General features: G+C 39.2%; 1 protein-coding gene across 3 annotated transcripts; it reads left to right on the top strand.

Annotated features, from left to right (window-relative positions):
- The first annotated feature begins 844 nt into the window (after positions 1-844).
- trpm6 (transient receptor potential cation channel, subfamily M, member 6) lies at positions 845-17,037 on the top strand. Of its 3 annotated transcripts, none has more exons than XM_037257730.1 (41): positions 845-1,029; positions 1,916-1,995; positions 2,281-2,319; positions 2,555-2,741; positions 3,484-3,697; positions 4,282-4,406; positions 4,492-4,663; positions 4,842-5,016; positions 5,116-5,239; positions 5,324-5,396; positions 5,556-5,656; positions 5,996-6,130; positions 6,999-7,052; positions 7,142-7,276; positions 7,419-7,544; positions 7,907-8,178; positions 8,412-8,640; positions 8,740-8,889; positions 8,951-9,106; positions 9,273-9,401; positions 9,476-9,727; positions 9,816-9,990; positions 10,190-10,304; positions 10,393-10,589; positions 10,714-10,846; positions 11,177-11,594; positions 11,665-11,994; positions 12,076-12,322; positions 12,555-12,649; positions 12,802-12,904; positions 13,055-13,098; positions 13,168-13,232; positions 13,319-13,344; positions 13,454-13,501; positions 13,630-13,695; positions 13,827-14,125; positions 14,304-14,386; positions 14,460-14,665; positions 15,135-15,186; positions 15,302-15,411; positions 16,065-17,037. In XM_037257730.1, exons 1-41 carry the CDS (start codon positions 1,027-1,029, stop codon positions 16,160-16,162), a joined length of 5,841 nt encoding a protein of 1,946 aa, XP_037113625.1. In that variant the 5' UTR covers positions 845-1,026; the 3' UTR covers positions 16,163-17,037. The 3 variants fall into 3 exon arrangements, with proteins under 3 accessions (XP_037113625.1, XP_037113624.1, XP_037113626.1); XM_037257729.1 differs by having other exon boundaries at positions 846-1,029; positions 15,299-15,411; XM_037257731.1 differs by having other exon boundaries at positions 847-1,029; positions 11,665-11,967; positions 15,299-15,411.
- Positions 17,038-17,261: the final 224 nt, after the last annotated feature.

Genomic DNA, 17,261 nt, shown 5'->3' with positions numbered 1-17,261 from the left:
TAACCATGCCACATTTGCTAACAATTAATTATGCTCCGCCTCACAACTAAAAAGACTTGGAAATAAGTGTGTCTCCTAAAAGGTTCAATTAGGCTACTTTGGCGTACACTTTCAGCACACTGTATTAATGTTGTCACGATACCAGAATTATGACCGATACTATACCTGCATAAATTACCTTGATGCGGTACGGGTAACGATACCTTGACAAAAATTTTAAAAAATCAGGAGTAAAAGTAGTCAAAATAGAACTGTTGAAATGTTTTTATTAGTATTACTGAATCAATGTGTAAACTTGTTAATGTACGTATTTAAATACAGTGTGTGTGTATGTATATATATATATATATATATATATATATATATATATATATATATATATATATATATATATATATATATATATACACGTATATATATATGTGTGTATAATATGTACATATATATATATTATATATATATATATATACGTAGTTATGTATGTACGTATGTAGGCATACATGTATGCATTCTTGCATTCGATGTATATGAATGAGAAAAAAAAAGTGTCGCTTGATTTTTGGTGAATATATTTGTCAAATTATGCCTCCTATCATGACTTATATGGCCCTTATTTCTCCATAATGACACATCATCACATTTCAGCACAGTCGTCTACCATGTCCAGGTATTAACGACTGCATTAAGGATATTTAAAACTATAAATCTTAATTTATTAAGGGTGACTCGTTGATTGAAATCACAGAAGGTGTACTTTTTGTGTAAAACAACATCGACACAAGTTAGGACAGCATTTTTTTATATTGAAGCGAATGTTGTGGGAAATCAAAACTATGGAGGAAGAGACGTAGGGTGCAAAGTGCGTGCAGGCGGAGACCGCGACCGTCTCAAGTCTACTGTCAAAGACTCGCTCATTACCCTTTGGACGTATAATTTCTGATAACAGTGCCACTTTTGACGGCTACCAATGACAAAAGACGTTCGAACATTAATATACACGTCTGGAACTACCGCATTCCTCCAGCTATGGTGAGTTGCTGAGTAGCCTGCTACATTGTAATAAGTTTAATACGTTTCTATTAAATTGCATTGAAATTTAATACCGGAGTTGTTGCACATATTCACTGAGCGTGAATTCACTCTGGCTGTTTATTTGTAGCGCCCCCGAGCTAATAATAATGAATTAAGAATCTATGAGGGAGTTGACGTGCATGGTAAAACTATTTTAGCGACAGTGCTTACAGTCCTAATAACTACTCTCCGCATGTATTCTTAATTAAATCAAACTTGAGTCTCCTAGTACTTGTTTACTCAAACTTTCGTGTTGGTGACAAACGAATAGTGGCGTTGTTATGGAGCACGATTGAGATGCTCAAACGCGCAAGTCATTAGGATACCGCTGATGTCCCTGTAAGGTATTTTTTTATTATTATTTTCTAAATTCCTTTTTAGCACCAAGATCGGCTTTCCTAATTTGTTACATTTACCGTAAAGTCAGAACAAAACACATTTCAAAGTTGGCATTGTGTCTCAGGGAGGGAGGGCGCCGACTGCAAACTTACACAAATCACAGGAAAAAGATGTGACGTGTATTTCCTTCCCTCAATACATCACGTCGGTCTTTTTTTTTTTTTCTTTTTCTTTTTCTTTTTTTTTTTAAATAAATGTTGCTTGAATTGCCGGACTCGGGAGACGAAGAGACCTTGAGAAAGAATAAGCGGTATGAAGAAAATACTGCTCTGAAGTTTACGTTCAGCCCCAGTGTCAAATTGGGAACCTAAATTGGGAACCTTAAAAGAGATGTTGGCAGGAATAATGCAATTTAGAAGGTCTCCTCTGACTGTTCTCTGCTTCACTGTTTCAAATTGTATTAATCGGGTTTAAAACCCCAAATGTTTTGTTTTTCATATTCCAGTCATATAAATCCTGGATTGAGGAAACTTTCTCCAAGAGAGAATGTGTGAAGTTTATCCCCTCCTCTCGAGATCTACACAGGTATAATTGTATTTCCTTTAGTATCAATTCACCTAGCCAATATTCACAGTGACCTTACACTAGAAGAAGTGAGTTTTAAATTCCAAGATTTCACAATTTTCTGCAAATGTAAAACCTTGTGCAACCGATGTGGCTGTCACTTTAAAAAAAAGTATTTTTTTTCCCAGAAAGGACAAACCCAAATACTGATTTTAAAATAAAAATATTGGATTTGGCACACAGAATTTACAGAAACAGGAACCATGTCATCTACTTTCTAAATATGTAATTTCCCACCTTTTCCAGATGCATTCCAGTATGTCAAGTATGTCAAAACTTGATCAGGTATGATTATACGAATTGCATGTGTATGTAACTACAATGTCTTGCAGCAACTCACTATTCGGGAACTCTCAATTCTAGTAGTAATAATGTTATTGCCTTTAAACCCTTAACGTCACATTTTCAACACCTTAATTTATTCTTTCGAATGTCAAATTCTTTGATATGTTACAAACATCTTACGTTTAACTCCACCATCACTTATGCTCCTTTTTAAAAAAAAAAAAATATTGTATAGGTGTTGCTGTGGTCGTCTTATGGTAGAACACTCCTGGCAAGAGGCACCTCCCCCGACATTCTTTACCGGTCCTGAACAAGATGTGTCAGAAGACTGGTCCTTGGAGCTACACACCAGAGCCAGTCCCACCAATGCCTATGGGACCATAGCATTTCAGGACAGTGCAGCACGTGTGTGTCGGGCCAAGGTTAGTGATTACATGGTGCAGTCTGTTAGTCCTGGACCCACAAGGGTCCCCCATTAAAGTTCAAAGTGTGGCAGCATATGCCAATTGACTAAAAGCCAAGATCATCATTATCTTATATTTCCTATTTAAAGGAGATACCTAATGAACCCCCTTCTCCACGCTCTACAAACAACTCCCAATTGTCTTAAGAACTGTAATATGCCTAATAAACTACAAAGAAGGTGGAGTATGTCCCCAAATCACAGATTGACAATGGGGATGATAGCAGAGGAGCTCAGCCTGAATAGGGAGTCAGTGTGGACTATGTTGATGTAGGTGCAAGGCATGTTAGGCATGCGCCAAGATGGTGTCCAAGCTTTTCTCTGGTGACTAAGTTGTAGGAGCATTTTGCCAGTGTGTCGTGACTTGCTGGAGGAATTACTGACTTAATATGACTTTCCAATTGGTCCTTTGCTCCCATGATTGTGTCACAGCCATTTACACAACATTCTGCTACACAATAGCTAAAAAAAAAAAAAAACATTACAATAGCAGTTATCATTGATTCATGAAAGAATGGCTGACTTCCACAGCCTTGTTTCTGCTTGGACCAGTGAACAGAGAGGTTTGGACTTTCATCACAGAATAAGCAAATGTGACTTGCCAACCAGGAAACCAGCATCTTAAATGTTAGTGATGATGGTAAGCAAATAGCTTTGTCTCTATGTCTGTCAGTCATATTTTCATTTGTTTCTCTTAATAGTTTGTGCGTGTGGCGGTGGACTCAAAGCCAGAGGCGCTCCTTCAACTGATGCTGAGGGAATGGCAGATGGATAGACCCAAGCTCCTACTGACTGTTCATGGAGGATCTGAGAACTTCAGCCTTCCTCCCAAAGTCAAGCAAGCCTTCACTAAAGGCCTGATCACTGCAGCTCGCAGCACCGGCGCTTGGATACTTACCGATGGCATTAATACTGGTAAGTGTGTTTTTTTTGGGTTTTTTTGACAGTATGATCCATATTCCAAATTAATGTTTTCATGGCAACATCATGGTCATTTAAAAAGCAGAATGACTCATGCTTTATGTAACCAAGAGTCATTCTGCTTTTGTTTATGTTTTCTACACCTGAGATTCCCAACCAGTGTGTCACGACACATCAGATGTGCACTTGTCAATCATCCAATTTCACTTAATTGGTCCAGAAATATTCATTTGCAATATCGATTTATTTACACATGTTTGCCAGAGATAGTGTGTCTCCACTTTTTCTAACATTTATGTTTGGTAGAGTGTAAAAAAAAAGTTTTTTCTAATCTAAAACTGACAGAGTACAACAAAATCACTTTTATTATCTTTCATCATCTTTTAACCAGGTTTTCACTTAACAAATTATTATAAATGCTTTGCGTAAATATGTACATTTCCACAGTTTTACTGTATTTTACAGAAATGTATTACTGTAAGAACCCTGTCTAAAATACGCATTGTTTCAATGTGACTTGGTTAAATTCCATAATAAGTACATTTTGAATAGTATGTTTGCTGTGCCATCTTGTTTAGGTGTGTCCAAGTATGTGGGTGAGGCAGTGAAAAGCTTTGGTGGCCACAACCTGAGGAAGAGGAACACAATTGGGCTCACATCTTGGGGAGTCATAGATAACAACACAGACCTTATAGGAAGAGACGTGTGTATTCAAATTAGGTTCTTTGTTAATATCATTTTAATGCTATACCGCACAATGCGCACATCTTTGTCCCCTCCTCTTTCAGGTCTTCAGGCCTTACCAGCCACTGGGAAACCCTTTAAGCAAGAGGGCCTACCTCAATAGTTTCCACTCCCACTTTCTTCTTGTGGATGACGGAACGTTAGGAAAATTCGGTTGCCAAGAAGGCCTCAGGAAGAAGCTGGAGAAACACATTCAACTGCTGAAGATCCACACTCGTGGGTTCTCAGGACTTCGGTTTAAATCAGGGCTCTGTCCTTCTTGTGTGGAGTTTGCACGTTCTCCCCGTGGCTGTGTGGAATTTCTCTGTGTACTTTGTCCTCCTACCACATTCCAAAAACTTACATTGCTTTTGTCGCTGATGTAAACTAGCGTTTTCCTATCTGCACTCCATAGGATTGAATCAAAGAGTGCCAATGGCGTGTGTGGTAGTAGAAGGAGGCCCGGCCATTGTGTCCACAGTGCTTGACTATGTGAGCAGTAACCCACCTGTACCAGTCTTTGTGTTTGAGGGATCTGGAAGGGCTGCGGACCTGTTTGCTTTTTTACATAAGCACACTGATACCGACAGGTATGTACTCTTGTTCTACTGTATCTCGTGGGACATCTAGTCCTTGAGATGGATCAAAAGTATTGTAATTCTCATAAAATAACATTAATATTGTTTCAGGCAGTTAGCTGCAGACATTAGAGAGGGCTTCCTTGTAAGAATTGGGGAGGTTTTTGGAGTTGATAGGAAGGAAGCATCTCACCTTTGCAGTCTCCTTCTGGAATGTATGGATCACAGACAATCTGTAAGTGAAAGAACAAGTCCACTTAATTTGTTATGATCAGTCACATATTCAAAATGCATGCTTTTATTTCACTGTGTGTTTCAGATAACCATCTTTGATTCAGAGTCAGAAGACCAGATGGCCCCAGATGCTGCTATTTTGAACACTATCCTCAAGGGTGCGCACTTTCAATTGTTTGTTTGTAACTGGCATCTGGAGTACCTTGGAAGAAGTAGTGAAATAGCTATCATTCTGTTTTTCTCAGACATTAAATTAGATCTAAAATATCTGTCCAAATGAACAGTCTAACTTTCTTCTATTCATCTGTTATGCACAGGTACAAAGGCCAGCGCTGCAGAGCAGCTAAGTATGACTCTGGCCTGGGACAGGGCTGACATTGCACAGAAAAATGTTCTGGTTTATGGACAACATTGGCAGGTAAAACTAAGCCAACAGTTCAAAAATCCAGCTTTTGAGTTACAGTGCATTTTGCATTTTAGCTTCATCTTCATCCGGGAATCAAGTACCTTAACTTTCTGCGAGTAATGTTTTTTTTATGCATTGATTCAAGAGACGGAAATCATATTGGAAAAATAGCTCCTGTAATTAAATTAAATTAAATTAAATTAAATTAAATTAAATTAAATTAAATTAAATTAAATTAAATTAAATTAAATTAAATTAAATTAAATTGTGAAGGTGTGAGAGATTGGTACTTCTAATCATTCATGACAATGAAGATTTAACCCATTCATTTCTGCTGTTGTGAAATCATAGGTGGGTTCATTGGAACAGGCCATGCTGGATGCTTTGATGATGGACCGTGTCAGTTTTGTCAAACTCCTGATTGACAACGGAATGACTATGAGTCACTTCCTCACCGTGGATCGCCTGGAGGAACTTTATAACATGGTTATTATAAAATATTAATTCGTCTACAAGTAGGCCTATTTGTTGTCCTCAATCACAACAGAATACTTTCTTCCCCTTGTTTTCCTTGGGTTGTTATTTTTACTCTTTCCTTTGAATGTGGTCTACCCTTGCTGCACAAACAGAGGAAATCCACTTTATTTCTTTGTCTCTTCTGAAGCACAAATTGTAAACAGTGGTTGTGATTGAAATCCCAACAACAGCAAACCCAGGCCCAAGAGATTCTTTGTGCTTTTTGGTCATTTACATTCATTTCAATTGTTTAGAATGCCGTTAAGACCCTAGGACTCTTTATCATGTATACACTTGATTCTCCTCCCCTTCATCTTTTGTGTGTTAAAGTGTTTACTTATTTATAATGCTAGTATAATAAGTCCCCCAAAGAAACAAACTAGTGCCAGCGCCACTGCTGAATATACAATATTTAGACTTCTTTATCTGGCTGCTACATCATTAAAAAGTAACCATTATAATTAGGGGTGTGCATCTCTCCAACAAAGACAATTTAATGCGAATCTCACCAAACAAAGAGCAATACGATTCAAGGATGGTTCAGTTTTAAAGTTGAATATTTCGATTCGATTCAGTAGGATTTCAATTTTATACAAGCTCACTTTTATGATTGCGTGATGCAATGAGTTTGATATATATCTCAAAATATTTCTAAGTGGATCAATTCAATTCAGTTTGATTCGTTGCACTCGCACCTTTTAAATCAAAACTGATTTTCTGACCGAAATTGGTTTTGTTTCACCCCTAATTAGAATTCTGTTCTCCTCTTAAATAGTGAACTATATGTTGTTTATTATTATGATTATTATTAATAATCATGTAAGTTTTTGCTCTCCAGCCTCAGGTGCAGACTGACCAATTTCTTCATCACCTTGTTGAGGATGTGAAACAGGTAACTGTTGAAGTAATAAAAACATTTTTGGGGCATTATATGTACAGTATGATGTTATCTTAGTGTGATATGCGTACGTGTGTGTGCAGACCTCTCTACCTCTTGGTTATCGGCTGTCTATCATTGACATGGGCTTGGTCATAGAGTACCTCATAGGAGGTGCATACCGCAGCACCTATACACGCAAACACTTCAGAACTGCCTACAACAGATTGCAGAACAAGGTGAACAAAATTGTTTATTTACTCTTACTTTGATTCGTCATTCTAGTTCCGTTCTCCTGTTTAGTTTTGTGTTTTGTGTGTGTGTGTGTGTTTGTGCGTGCGTGTGTGTGTGTATATGTATATATGTGTGTGGTGATTACAGGAAGGTAGACGTGTCAGTACCTCATTCTTGTCTGAACAAAAAATGGGAATAAGATCAAAATCTCAATGGAGTGGAAGTCCACAAGACCCCCATTTCTTTAGAACTGCTCAGCCTTACAAACGCAAGGTGGGTGGGTGATTAAGGAAACCACATGTCAAATCATGCATGCTTATCTGGAAGTAATGCAACAGCTGTTTCAGAGGAAGAGAAGAGAAATGCTCTTATTTCACAAAATACTGCAATTTGCTGGATTAATGTGATCCTAGAATAATCGACTCATGAAGAGATTGACAGCAATTTAGTTTGTAGTCTCATTTAGTAATTATTATTATGTCATGGTCATTTGAAGTAGCCTGCACACAATGTAACTTGCACAGTACTTTTTATCACATCAAATGACTTGTTCTTTGGGAATGAAAAGTCCCATCATTTTTTCTCTGTTGTCATTTTGAATTTGCTATTTAATTACGTCCTAAATTTTAATCCAGGACCAGAATGTGCTACGTGGTACCAGTGAAAAGGCTGTATGGAATCCGGGTCTTTGTGAAGCGCCACTGGTTTTTTCTTTCAACTTTAATGACGTCTTCGTGTGGGCCGTGCTTCAGCAACGCCAGCAGATGGCGCTGTTCCTATGGCAGCATGGGGAAGAGTCTCTCGCTCGAGCCGCTGTGGCCTGCAAGCTTTACCGCTCCATGGCCTTTAAGGCACGGCAAAGCAGCATGGATGACCACATTGCAGAACGATTCAAAGCCTATTCACTGTGAGTCAGAATCAGGGTGTTGAGTCAAACAGTTATGATTCATAACAATGTTGTCTTTGTGGTGTTTGCTCACCCATGCTTTTTATTTCCTGACACATTACTAAGATCATTTATTAACATGGGAATCGTTTTTATTGCTTTTATTTCTAGTTGTAGTGCTGCTGGTTTTGTATTGTTCTTTTTTGTCATATAAAATTACAGTGATAGTATTTTTATTCTGTAATGTGTCCTAGTGAGTTTGGACAGCTGGCGGTGAATGTCTTGGACTGTGCATTTCGTCAGAATGAGAAGATGGCCATGAAACTGCTCACTTCTGAGATGGAGGCATGGAGCCACTTTACCTGCTTGCAAATAGCAGTTTCTTCAAGTCACAGACCTTTTGTTTCACACTCTTGTACGCAAACCCTCCTCACTGATCTCTGGACTGGTCCACTCAACATGAGAAAAAACTCATATTTAAAGGTAATCTGAGCACAGTCATGTTTGTTTGTGACCTTGGGAAAATTCTATTTAGATGTATGCAAAATTAAGACTTGTTGAGACTTGGTTGCTGTTTTTCAGATCATTTTGAGCCTTCTTTTGCCTCCTGCCATTCTGCTGCTGGAATTCAAAAGTAAAGCTGAGATGTGTCATGTTCCCCAGTCTCATGAGGCAATTATTTTTGGCCGTGACACTCTTAAGTCAGGAGAAACACTTGATGAAACTCACATGGTACGTGCTGACCAAAGCATACTTGGAATGCCTCAATTGCCATACAATTTTGAAATTACAGGCCAAGAAGGATGCAGAGCATGGACTGACATCCCAGGACCGACGTCTTGGTTCTCGGTGGGAAGGTCTTTTCCCAATCCTTTTGCATATGGTGTCCTGGATGACAAGACTCTATGAATTCTACACAGCTCCTGTCGTTAAGTTCTGGTTCCATACAGTAGGTGACACGCATGCTGTCAGGAATAAGTACATTTTAATATTAATTTGCTCATTTTCTGATACATTCAAGCACTCTTAAGCATTTTGAATGGAAATGCCTTGTATAGCTTTTTTACTTCGTTTTTTAAAATCTCTTCATCTTCCCGTAACTGTGTCCACCACAGATATCATACATAGCCTTCCTGATGTTATTCTCCTACACCATCTTAGTGAAGATGGACGATCAACCAGGTGTTCAAGAGTGGTTGGTCATTTTATATATATTGACTACAGCAGTGGAGAAAACCAGAGAGGTGAGAACACCAAAGTGTAAAATGATAAAATGTGCTACTTTGATTATTAATAATTGTCACTTACCCCTTATCAGGTGTTAATGTCAGAACCAAGGAAGCTGAGTCAGAAACTGAAGATTTGGTTCTCAGAGTACTGGAACTTATCTGACTTCCTTGCCATCGTACTCTTCCTGTTTGCTTTGGTGATGCGTTGGCACGCTGATCCATATCGGACAGTTGGACGGTTGGCCTACTGTCTGGACATTATATTTTGGTTTGTCAGGGTGATGGATCTACTGGCTGTCAATCAACATGCTGGTCCTTACCTCACAATGATCACCAAAATGGTATGTATGAGGGTAATGTACATTAATTTCAAAAGTACAATGTTTTGTTAATCACTATTTGTCCGTTTCTTTCTCTCTTTCCATCCAGACCTCGAACATGTTCTTCATTGTGGTGATGATGGCAATTGTACTGCTGAGTTTTGGGGTATCCAGGAAGGCTATCCTGTCACCAGATGAGGACCCGTCATGGAGTTTAGCTCGTGATGTTGTGTTCCAGCCTTACTGGATGATCTATGGAGAGGTCTACGCATCAGAGATAGATCGTTAGTGGTTCAGTTGTGTGTGTGTGTGTGTGTGTGTGTGTGTGTGTGTGTGTGTGTGTGTGTGTGTGTGTGTGTGTGTGTGTGTGTGTGTGTGTGTGTGTGTGTGTGTGTGTGTGTGTGTGTGTGTGTGTGTGTGTGTGTGTGTGTGTGTTGGGGGTCGATCAGGGGATGGTTTTAATGTGTGTGTTTGTGTTAACAGCTTGTGATGATGGTCAACCATGTGCTCCTGCCTCCTTTCTCACGGCATTCCTTCAAGCTGTCTATATGTTTTTTCAGTACATAATCATGGTCAACATTCTCATTGCATTTTTTAAGTGAGTGCCTCAGCAAAAAATATGTCCAACCTAAAGTTTGAATATCGAGAGATACTTTTTAACCTTTAGAATGTCTTTTTGTTGGCAGCAACATCTACTTTGATATGGCATCGACATCCAATAAGTTGTGGAAGTACAACCGCTATCGCTACATAATGACCTATCAGGACAGACCGTGGCTGCCTCCTCCCCTAATTTTCCTCAGTCACGTGACTTTTGGTTTGCGAGCCATTTACAAGCGACTTAATGGAAATGCTGAGGGAGATGAAAGAAGCTCTGGACTTAGTGAGTTTGTCTACATATAATTTTCATTAAATTATTTTTAAATATGGATACATTTCTTATTATTGAGTATGAAGTGTGTAGTACGTACTACAGTGTCTTTTCTGGTTGAACATGCTTTTGCCAGAGCTCTATTTAGCCCGTGATGACCGCAAGAAGCTCCATGAATTTGAGGAGAAATGTGTACAGGCCTACCTCTATGAGAAGAATCAAGATCTCCACAGCAGTCAGATGAACAGAATCAGACTCACAGCAGACAGGTTGTATTGCTACTCTGAATTGTTTTGTCTCACGGAAATCATTGTTTGTGCCATATTTTATTTTGACAATTTGTACCATATTCTATGTTGCTTTAGTGCTCATTTGTGAAACTTGAGGCCCACGAAAGCTTGTCACAAATTTCAAGATAATGTATTTCTTTCTGTGCCACAACAGGAACTTTTTTTTAAATTTATTTCCAAAACTAGCCATTTAAGCTACATTTATTATAATGATTATAATACAACTCTTTTTTTTTTCCAATTTAGAAAAGCATTGACGTACTGCTATAGAGCGCTAGAGACTTATTTTTACAATATGTGTTCAAATAGAGCCGAAGAGATGTGCACAATGGTGGGGGAAGTCTCAGAGAAGGTCAACATCATTCAGGACAATCTCACGAAACTGGACTCTCAGCTGGGTCAACTTCAGGACCTATCAGCACTGGCTGTGGACACACTGACCTTGCTCTCTGCCTCTGACAATCTACATCAAGAGGAGGCTCGCCTGGCTCAGTCCCAACTACTCCAAACATCCCAACACGTCCTTCCTCACAGCTGGACTCTGCACAGAGGTGGCTCGGAGGATGATGTGTCAAATACGAGACGACTGATGTGCAAGTCTTGTAAAAGTACTCCTCCTTCGTTGATCAAAGGCTACATTCTTAGACATGCACCACAGGAGTCTCATCTGGGAATCAGAGGGAGTAGGGGAGAAGGGGAAGGACAAATGGAAGAGGGAGAAAAAGAGGTATCTTGTAATCTTTCTGCAACTCTCAACTCTGCAACTGATTTTTTTTTTCTTTCCTTATGAATTACAGTTGCCTGATGCTCACCATCCTCGTGAGTTGTATGTGGGTGTCTCTCGAAGTACATCAGTTTTGCACCTTCATGGAGTTGAAAACCATCTGAGTGGTTTCACTGATCAGACACCTTATGAGTCACGTGGAACATCCCCCTGTGGGTCTCCTCTTTCTTTCAAGATTGCTGACGGCGGACTGGAGTCACCACATTATAAGGTGTGGAGCTGTGATCCACACCTGTACCCGAATCGTGAGGAAATTGACATGGAAGAGGAGAAAGATCAAGGCAGTGAAGATGAACAGATAGTGGATGAGTCCAGAGTGCGTGATCATCTTTCCAATTTAGAAGTATTGAGACCTAGTACCAGCAATGTTCTTTCTGACCCTGGAAAAGTCACGAAAGATTTTGAAAATTGCATCTTCCGTCAGGATGACACCCAACTGCATTCCGTGAGCAGACCTTTTGTAAAGTCTCCAAGGTCGGGCTATCTGTCAAGAGACCACCCTTATGGCTACTGCAGATCCTTGTCATCCAGTGTGGAGAATATGACTTTCTTTGGAAGATCCCAAATTCCACGGGGGGAATCGTTTCCTTTTCTTAACAAAGTACTGAACAAGCAAGGTGGTAAAAGAAATTTCAGAGATGACACATCGTTACAGTGGAGCAGGAGCAGAGGTACTATTGTCATTTAAAATGTTTGAACTAATGTTCCAAGACATTTGACTGTAAGATGTGACACGTCTCATTTAACATTTTAGTCTGCACATTTCTTCTTGTGTTTCTAGACCAGCATTTCACAAAATACTCGTGAGAGAACATAGTAATCCCAATTCGGTGCATTTTATTAATTATTTGAAATCCTTTTTGAATAATTTGGTCTGAGTGTCTGTAATAATTTGTTCTGCAGAGTGGTCTAAGTCATCTGACTTCCCCCAAGCCTTGAACAGAAGGAAAACCCCAAATAGAAAGATTGTCAAAATACAAGAAAGCAGCCCAGCCAACGTAAGAGTGTTTGTTTTTGGTAATATTGTAATACTACAATATTGTAATAATTAATTATTGACTACAGTATTATTGTAATGTCTTTTCCTAGTACATGCACTTAAAACGATTCTCTTATGTTGTTGTTCTTTTTTTTTTTTTACTTTCAATAGGGAACCATGCATATATTTTTGTCTGATGCTTGCTGGAAAAGATGGCAAAAATTGAAAGGAGAACCTGCATGCTGGTCAGCTTCAACTAGCCTCAGTCACCTTAGTAAGCACCGATTGGACTTTTTAAAAGAATAAATTGAGTGCATACTTAATTTTAGCTCTCAGCCAGCAAGTGTTTGCCACAGTGTAGCACATAAACTGGTTGTCGAATGTTATTGTTTAAAATGTTTTTTGTTGTTACATTTTTTTAAAGATTTTGAACCCTTGGATTTGCAGAAGCAAGTGTGTTCTTATCAGGTACCGTAAATCTAACCAAACGTATCAGTAGACATTATTTTATACTTTGGGGGACTATATATCATTCAGGATCCTTTGAGCCCCACTCATTCAGCATGGAGCAGCTGGACAAAATCAATGAGTCGCAGATCTTCGTAAGTCTGACTGTCCTTTTTTGGCTGACCACAGTATATATGGATCATTAAATCAACAACCCTAAATTTGTATATGCCTACTCCAGACTGCAGAGTGCTATTGCTGTGGAAGGTAATTGTGAAATAAGATTATTATATTATATTATATTATATTATATTATATATAGTATGTGTGTAAAATAGTTGTACAGCATGAAATTACTGTCCTGACATATTTTCAGGTAGTTCCTCATTCCAGTCCACGGATTTGTTGTATTCACATTATTCAGGTATTAATGAAATGAATTTACTATAATATACAATATTTTACGTATCCTGTCTTCTACACCCATAATACAGCTATTGTTAGTATAATTATGTCCTTATTAAATTTGTTTGTTTTTGTGTATGTGAACAGCCATGGAAAGGAACAATCTGATGCGACTGGCTCACACAATCCCATTTACTCCTGTTTCCATTCTGGGTACCCATTTTGATGCAATCCACATCAAATCATTTCTGGTTTTTAATTTTAGATGCTCAAACAGATCAACTAGGATACATTATCCTAATATTTATTCCCTCCACTTACATTTGCTCTCTAATTTCTTGTAGGTGGTGAAGAGGTGAGCATTTACTCCCTGGAGGAAGTTCACTCACAGGCTGACCCTGAATCCAGCACAGTCTCATCATGGTCCTCACGGGGCCTGTCTGCAATGCTTCAGCCCCTCCCGAGTGAAGAGGGATCACTGGATGGAGGCCTGCGGCAGGGCTGCAGGGTGCTATGCACGTGGGCCGAACAGGATGTGCTTATTCCTGGGATGGTGTATGTGGTGAAAGCCTTCAGACCAGAAGTGGTGTCTGCATGGCAGAAGTACTTTTCCGGTAGCACAGCGCTGCAGCTTTGTTTGAGGGTGAGTTCATAATGTCTGAAAGGTACAAAATAATTTAGACTACCAATTGGAGGCAAATTGGGCCATTTACATTCCTTTCTGGTTTGTTGACCGTGACAGGAGTACTACTTTCAGCTAGTAATCACCTGCGATTGTCCATTGCCATTTTTAACGTGACATTCTGTGTCTGTATTTAAAGGAGATTCAGCAGCAGAGGGCAGCACACAGGATGATGCAAGTGTTTAACCAGATCAAACCTCCTAACATTCAACATTCACCAAAGTATGTGTAGCAGTGGGATTTTACTTGCACTTTTACACACCATTAATTCTGTATTAATTTGTCATGTTGCCAGATTTCTGGACGTATCATTGGTCCTTTGGCATACAAATGGCCAGTGGCTGACTATTGAAAGAAACATGTCCGGGAACTTCCAAAAGTACAACAACAACACAGGAGAGGAGATCACACCTTCCTGTTCACTGGAAGAGCTACTCCTCGCCTTCTCACACTGGACCTATGAGTACTCATGCAGAGAAATGCTGGTGCTTGATGTACAAGGTGGGTGGGTCTCACTAACCTTTAAGTGTTTGTCACATATAGTAATGTAATATAGTAGCTATAGTTGAATGCACTCTAACTTTCACAACTTGCTGTTCTCTAACAAGAGCCTGAATAAATTTAAAGTAAACTTCCCAGTTCAATTAAAGTATTCTGAGTTTAAGATGCCACTGAACAATTGAACAAAAGTATCTTGCCGTCAGGAGTCTTCTAACATGATGTTCTCAAAGGAAAGTAGCCACTGAGCTTTAAATGTCACCATTAGTTTGAGGAAAAGATACAGGGAGACTGGAGGGGGTACAGAAAGTCATGGTGATGTTTACCAGGTGGACATGTGGATTCAAAATTTTAGAGAAGGTCAAATTAAGTTCATTTGAAAAGGTTATAGTCCATCCAAGTTCATCCAGAAAGTTCAGCCGAAAGGCAGCACCCTTAACGTTTTGTGAATTGTGTATATTTCATATGACAGGAGTCGGTGAGGAGCTGACAGATCCAACAGTCATTATGGCAGATATGCACAGGTATTACAACAGCTTGAACTTAATTTAGCTCAAGTTCTGCGGAGGTTGTCTCACGCAAGTTTGACTTAAAACATAATTGTCATCTTTACTGCTGTCTCTGTTCCTTGCACAGTAGCAGCAGGGGCGAGATGTTATTTGGCCCGGACAATCTTGGAGAATCTGCCATCAATGCTTTTCTGCAAAAGCACTCATGCGGTGCTTGCTGCCACACATTGGGCCTCTCAGGTTAGAGCTTTTGGATTTAAAATCAGAGAAGGAGACAATGTGTGATAAAATAAGAGTTGCATGTATTAATGCACTGTCACCTCAATGTTGTCACTCAGGAGGCCAAAGTTGGCTCTGAGATAAATCCCCAACAACTTCAAATGAAGACAACACATATCAACAGCCAGCTAATTAAGCTGCGAGCGTTCGTTTATTTCTATAACAACTGTGGTGTTCGAGGCGGGGTGGCTGGGGGTGGCTTCTGCTTTGTGCGTTTGCGCTGCATCGCCTTTGATTACGTATTAATCATGTCTTTGTGCTGGCAATGTGCTGCTGAGACATTAGCTTTGATTAGCTATTAATTAATGTCTCTGGGTAGACACGAGACCAGCATCTAGAGGATAACTTGCTCGGAAAGGAACTGTGCTCAAAAACAAACAAGTGCAGCAAACAAACACACAAACATACAGTCACAGTTGTTTTGATATTTCAAAGGTACGTTGTGTTTCCTCTTCCTCCTCTTATGTCCTCTCCAAGATTTCTATAACAAATCAAACCAAATTATTCATGATGGAAGCATGGACTTCCTCTAAGCCCTGTCAGTATTCTCTTTCTTGTGCTAATGACTATGATATTGAAGCGACATGTCGCTTATTGATGTATCTCTTGTTCAGCTTTAAGGAGGCATCTGGACACATGCAAGAACAGCGGTGAGGCAGAACCTACACCAGGGGAAACAGAACAAGAGGATGAGGGAGTAAATAACGTCTAGGCTAAAAGCATCATGTTACTTTTATCCCTTGAAGCAGGGGGAAAAAAATGACGTGCTGATATTGCAGCTTTTGCACAGACAACTCTGGTAAAATATCTGTGCGTTAGCCATTACACACAGCGGTTATACAAGTGCTCAAATAAGCAATCGTGTGCATGTGTACGAAAGAAAAACGAGGCAGAATTTCACCCATAAAATTTATTGTATTTTTTTTTCTTCCCACAACAAAATGTCTACAAAAGCGATAAAATATAGAATTTAACAAAATCACTTCAGACCTTCACATTATATATACACACATATCAAAGGAGGACTCAGTAAAGGGCCCTGCATAGCTCTGAACTTCAACCCATTCTAATCCGTAACGTGGGTGTCTACGACACAATTAAATGCAAATGTATACATGCATTCACGCATACGCATAATATCATTCTGATGTGAAAAAGAAAATGTTTGTACAGAGGCGCTCATGGATTGATAGTCAGAGCTCAGAGTCCTGCAGAGTCCTAGATGACCAAATGAAGAAAGCATCAAATGTAAAAACTGTTTGCCAGTGTATTCAAATGCACATTTTTCTTGAGTTTACTCTTTTTATGATTGGTTTCACAAGTGAACTCAAGACAGTAAAGCATCTACGTCTCACTTCCAATCATTCCTCTTCTCACTAGCTATGGCACTTTAAAAACAAAAGGAAAGATTTCCTTTTGTATGTAGAATTTTTTTTTAATTTTGTTTTGTTAGTCCTGTGTAAAACAGATTCCGTAAGGCCAAATACCTTTTTTATAGGTATTGTTTACAGATTGCTACATTTGATTTGATTTGCTCTTGCTTGTACGCAGACATTCTAAAAAATAAATTAACAATTTTCAACACTATTTGAATTGCACGCATGTGTAATGCATCGAGAAAGTTTAAAAAGCATCGGTAGACAAAACATTGTCTCAGTCTCACTGTATCTCCCTCCGTCTCTCTCTCTCTCTCACACACACACACACACACACACACACACACACACACACACACACACACACACACACACTCGGGTTCTTTTTAAGAAAGGTAAGGACGGTTTCATGGGTGTAGTTAGTGTCTTGGACAA

This window comes from Syngnathus acus, chromosome 9 (genome assembly GCF_901709675.1).
Source record: "Syngnathus acus chromosome 9, fSynAcu1.2, whole genome shotgun sequence".
Lineage (NCBI taxonomy): Eukaryota > Metazoa > Chordata > Actinopteri > Syngnathiformes > Syngnathidae > Syngnathus > Syngnathus acus.
The sequence above is the reverse complement of the archived record's forward strand: the minus strand, read 5'-3'. Positions and strand labels throughout refer to the sequence as shown.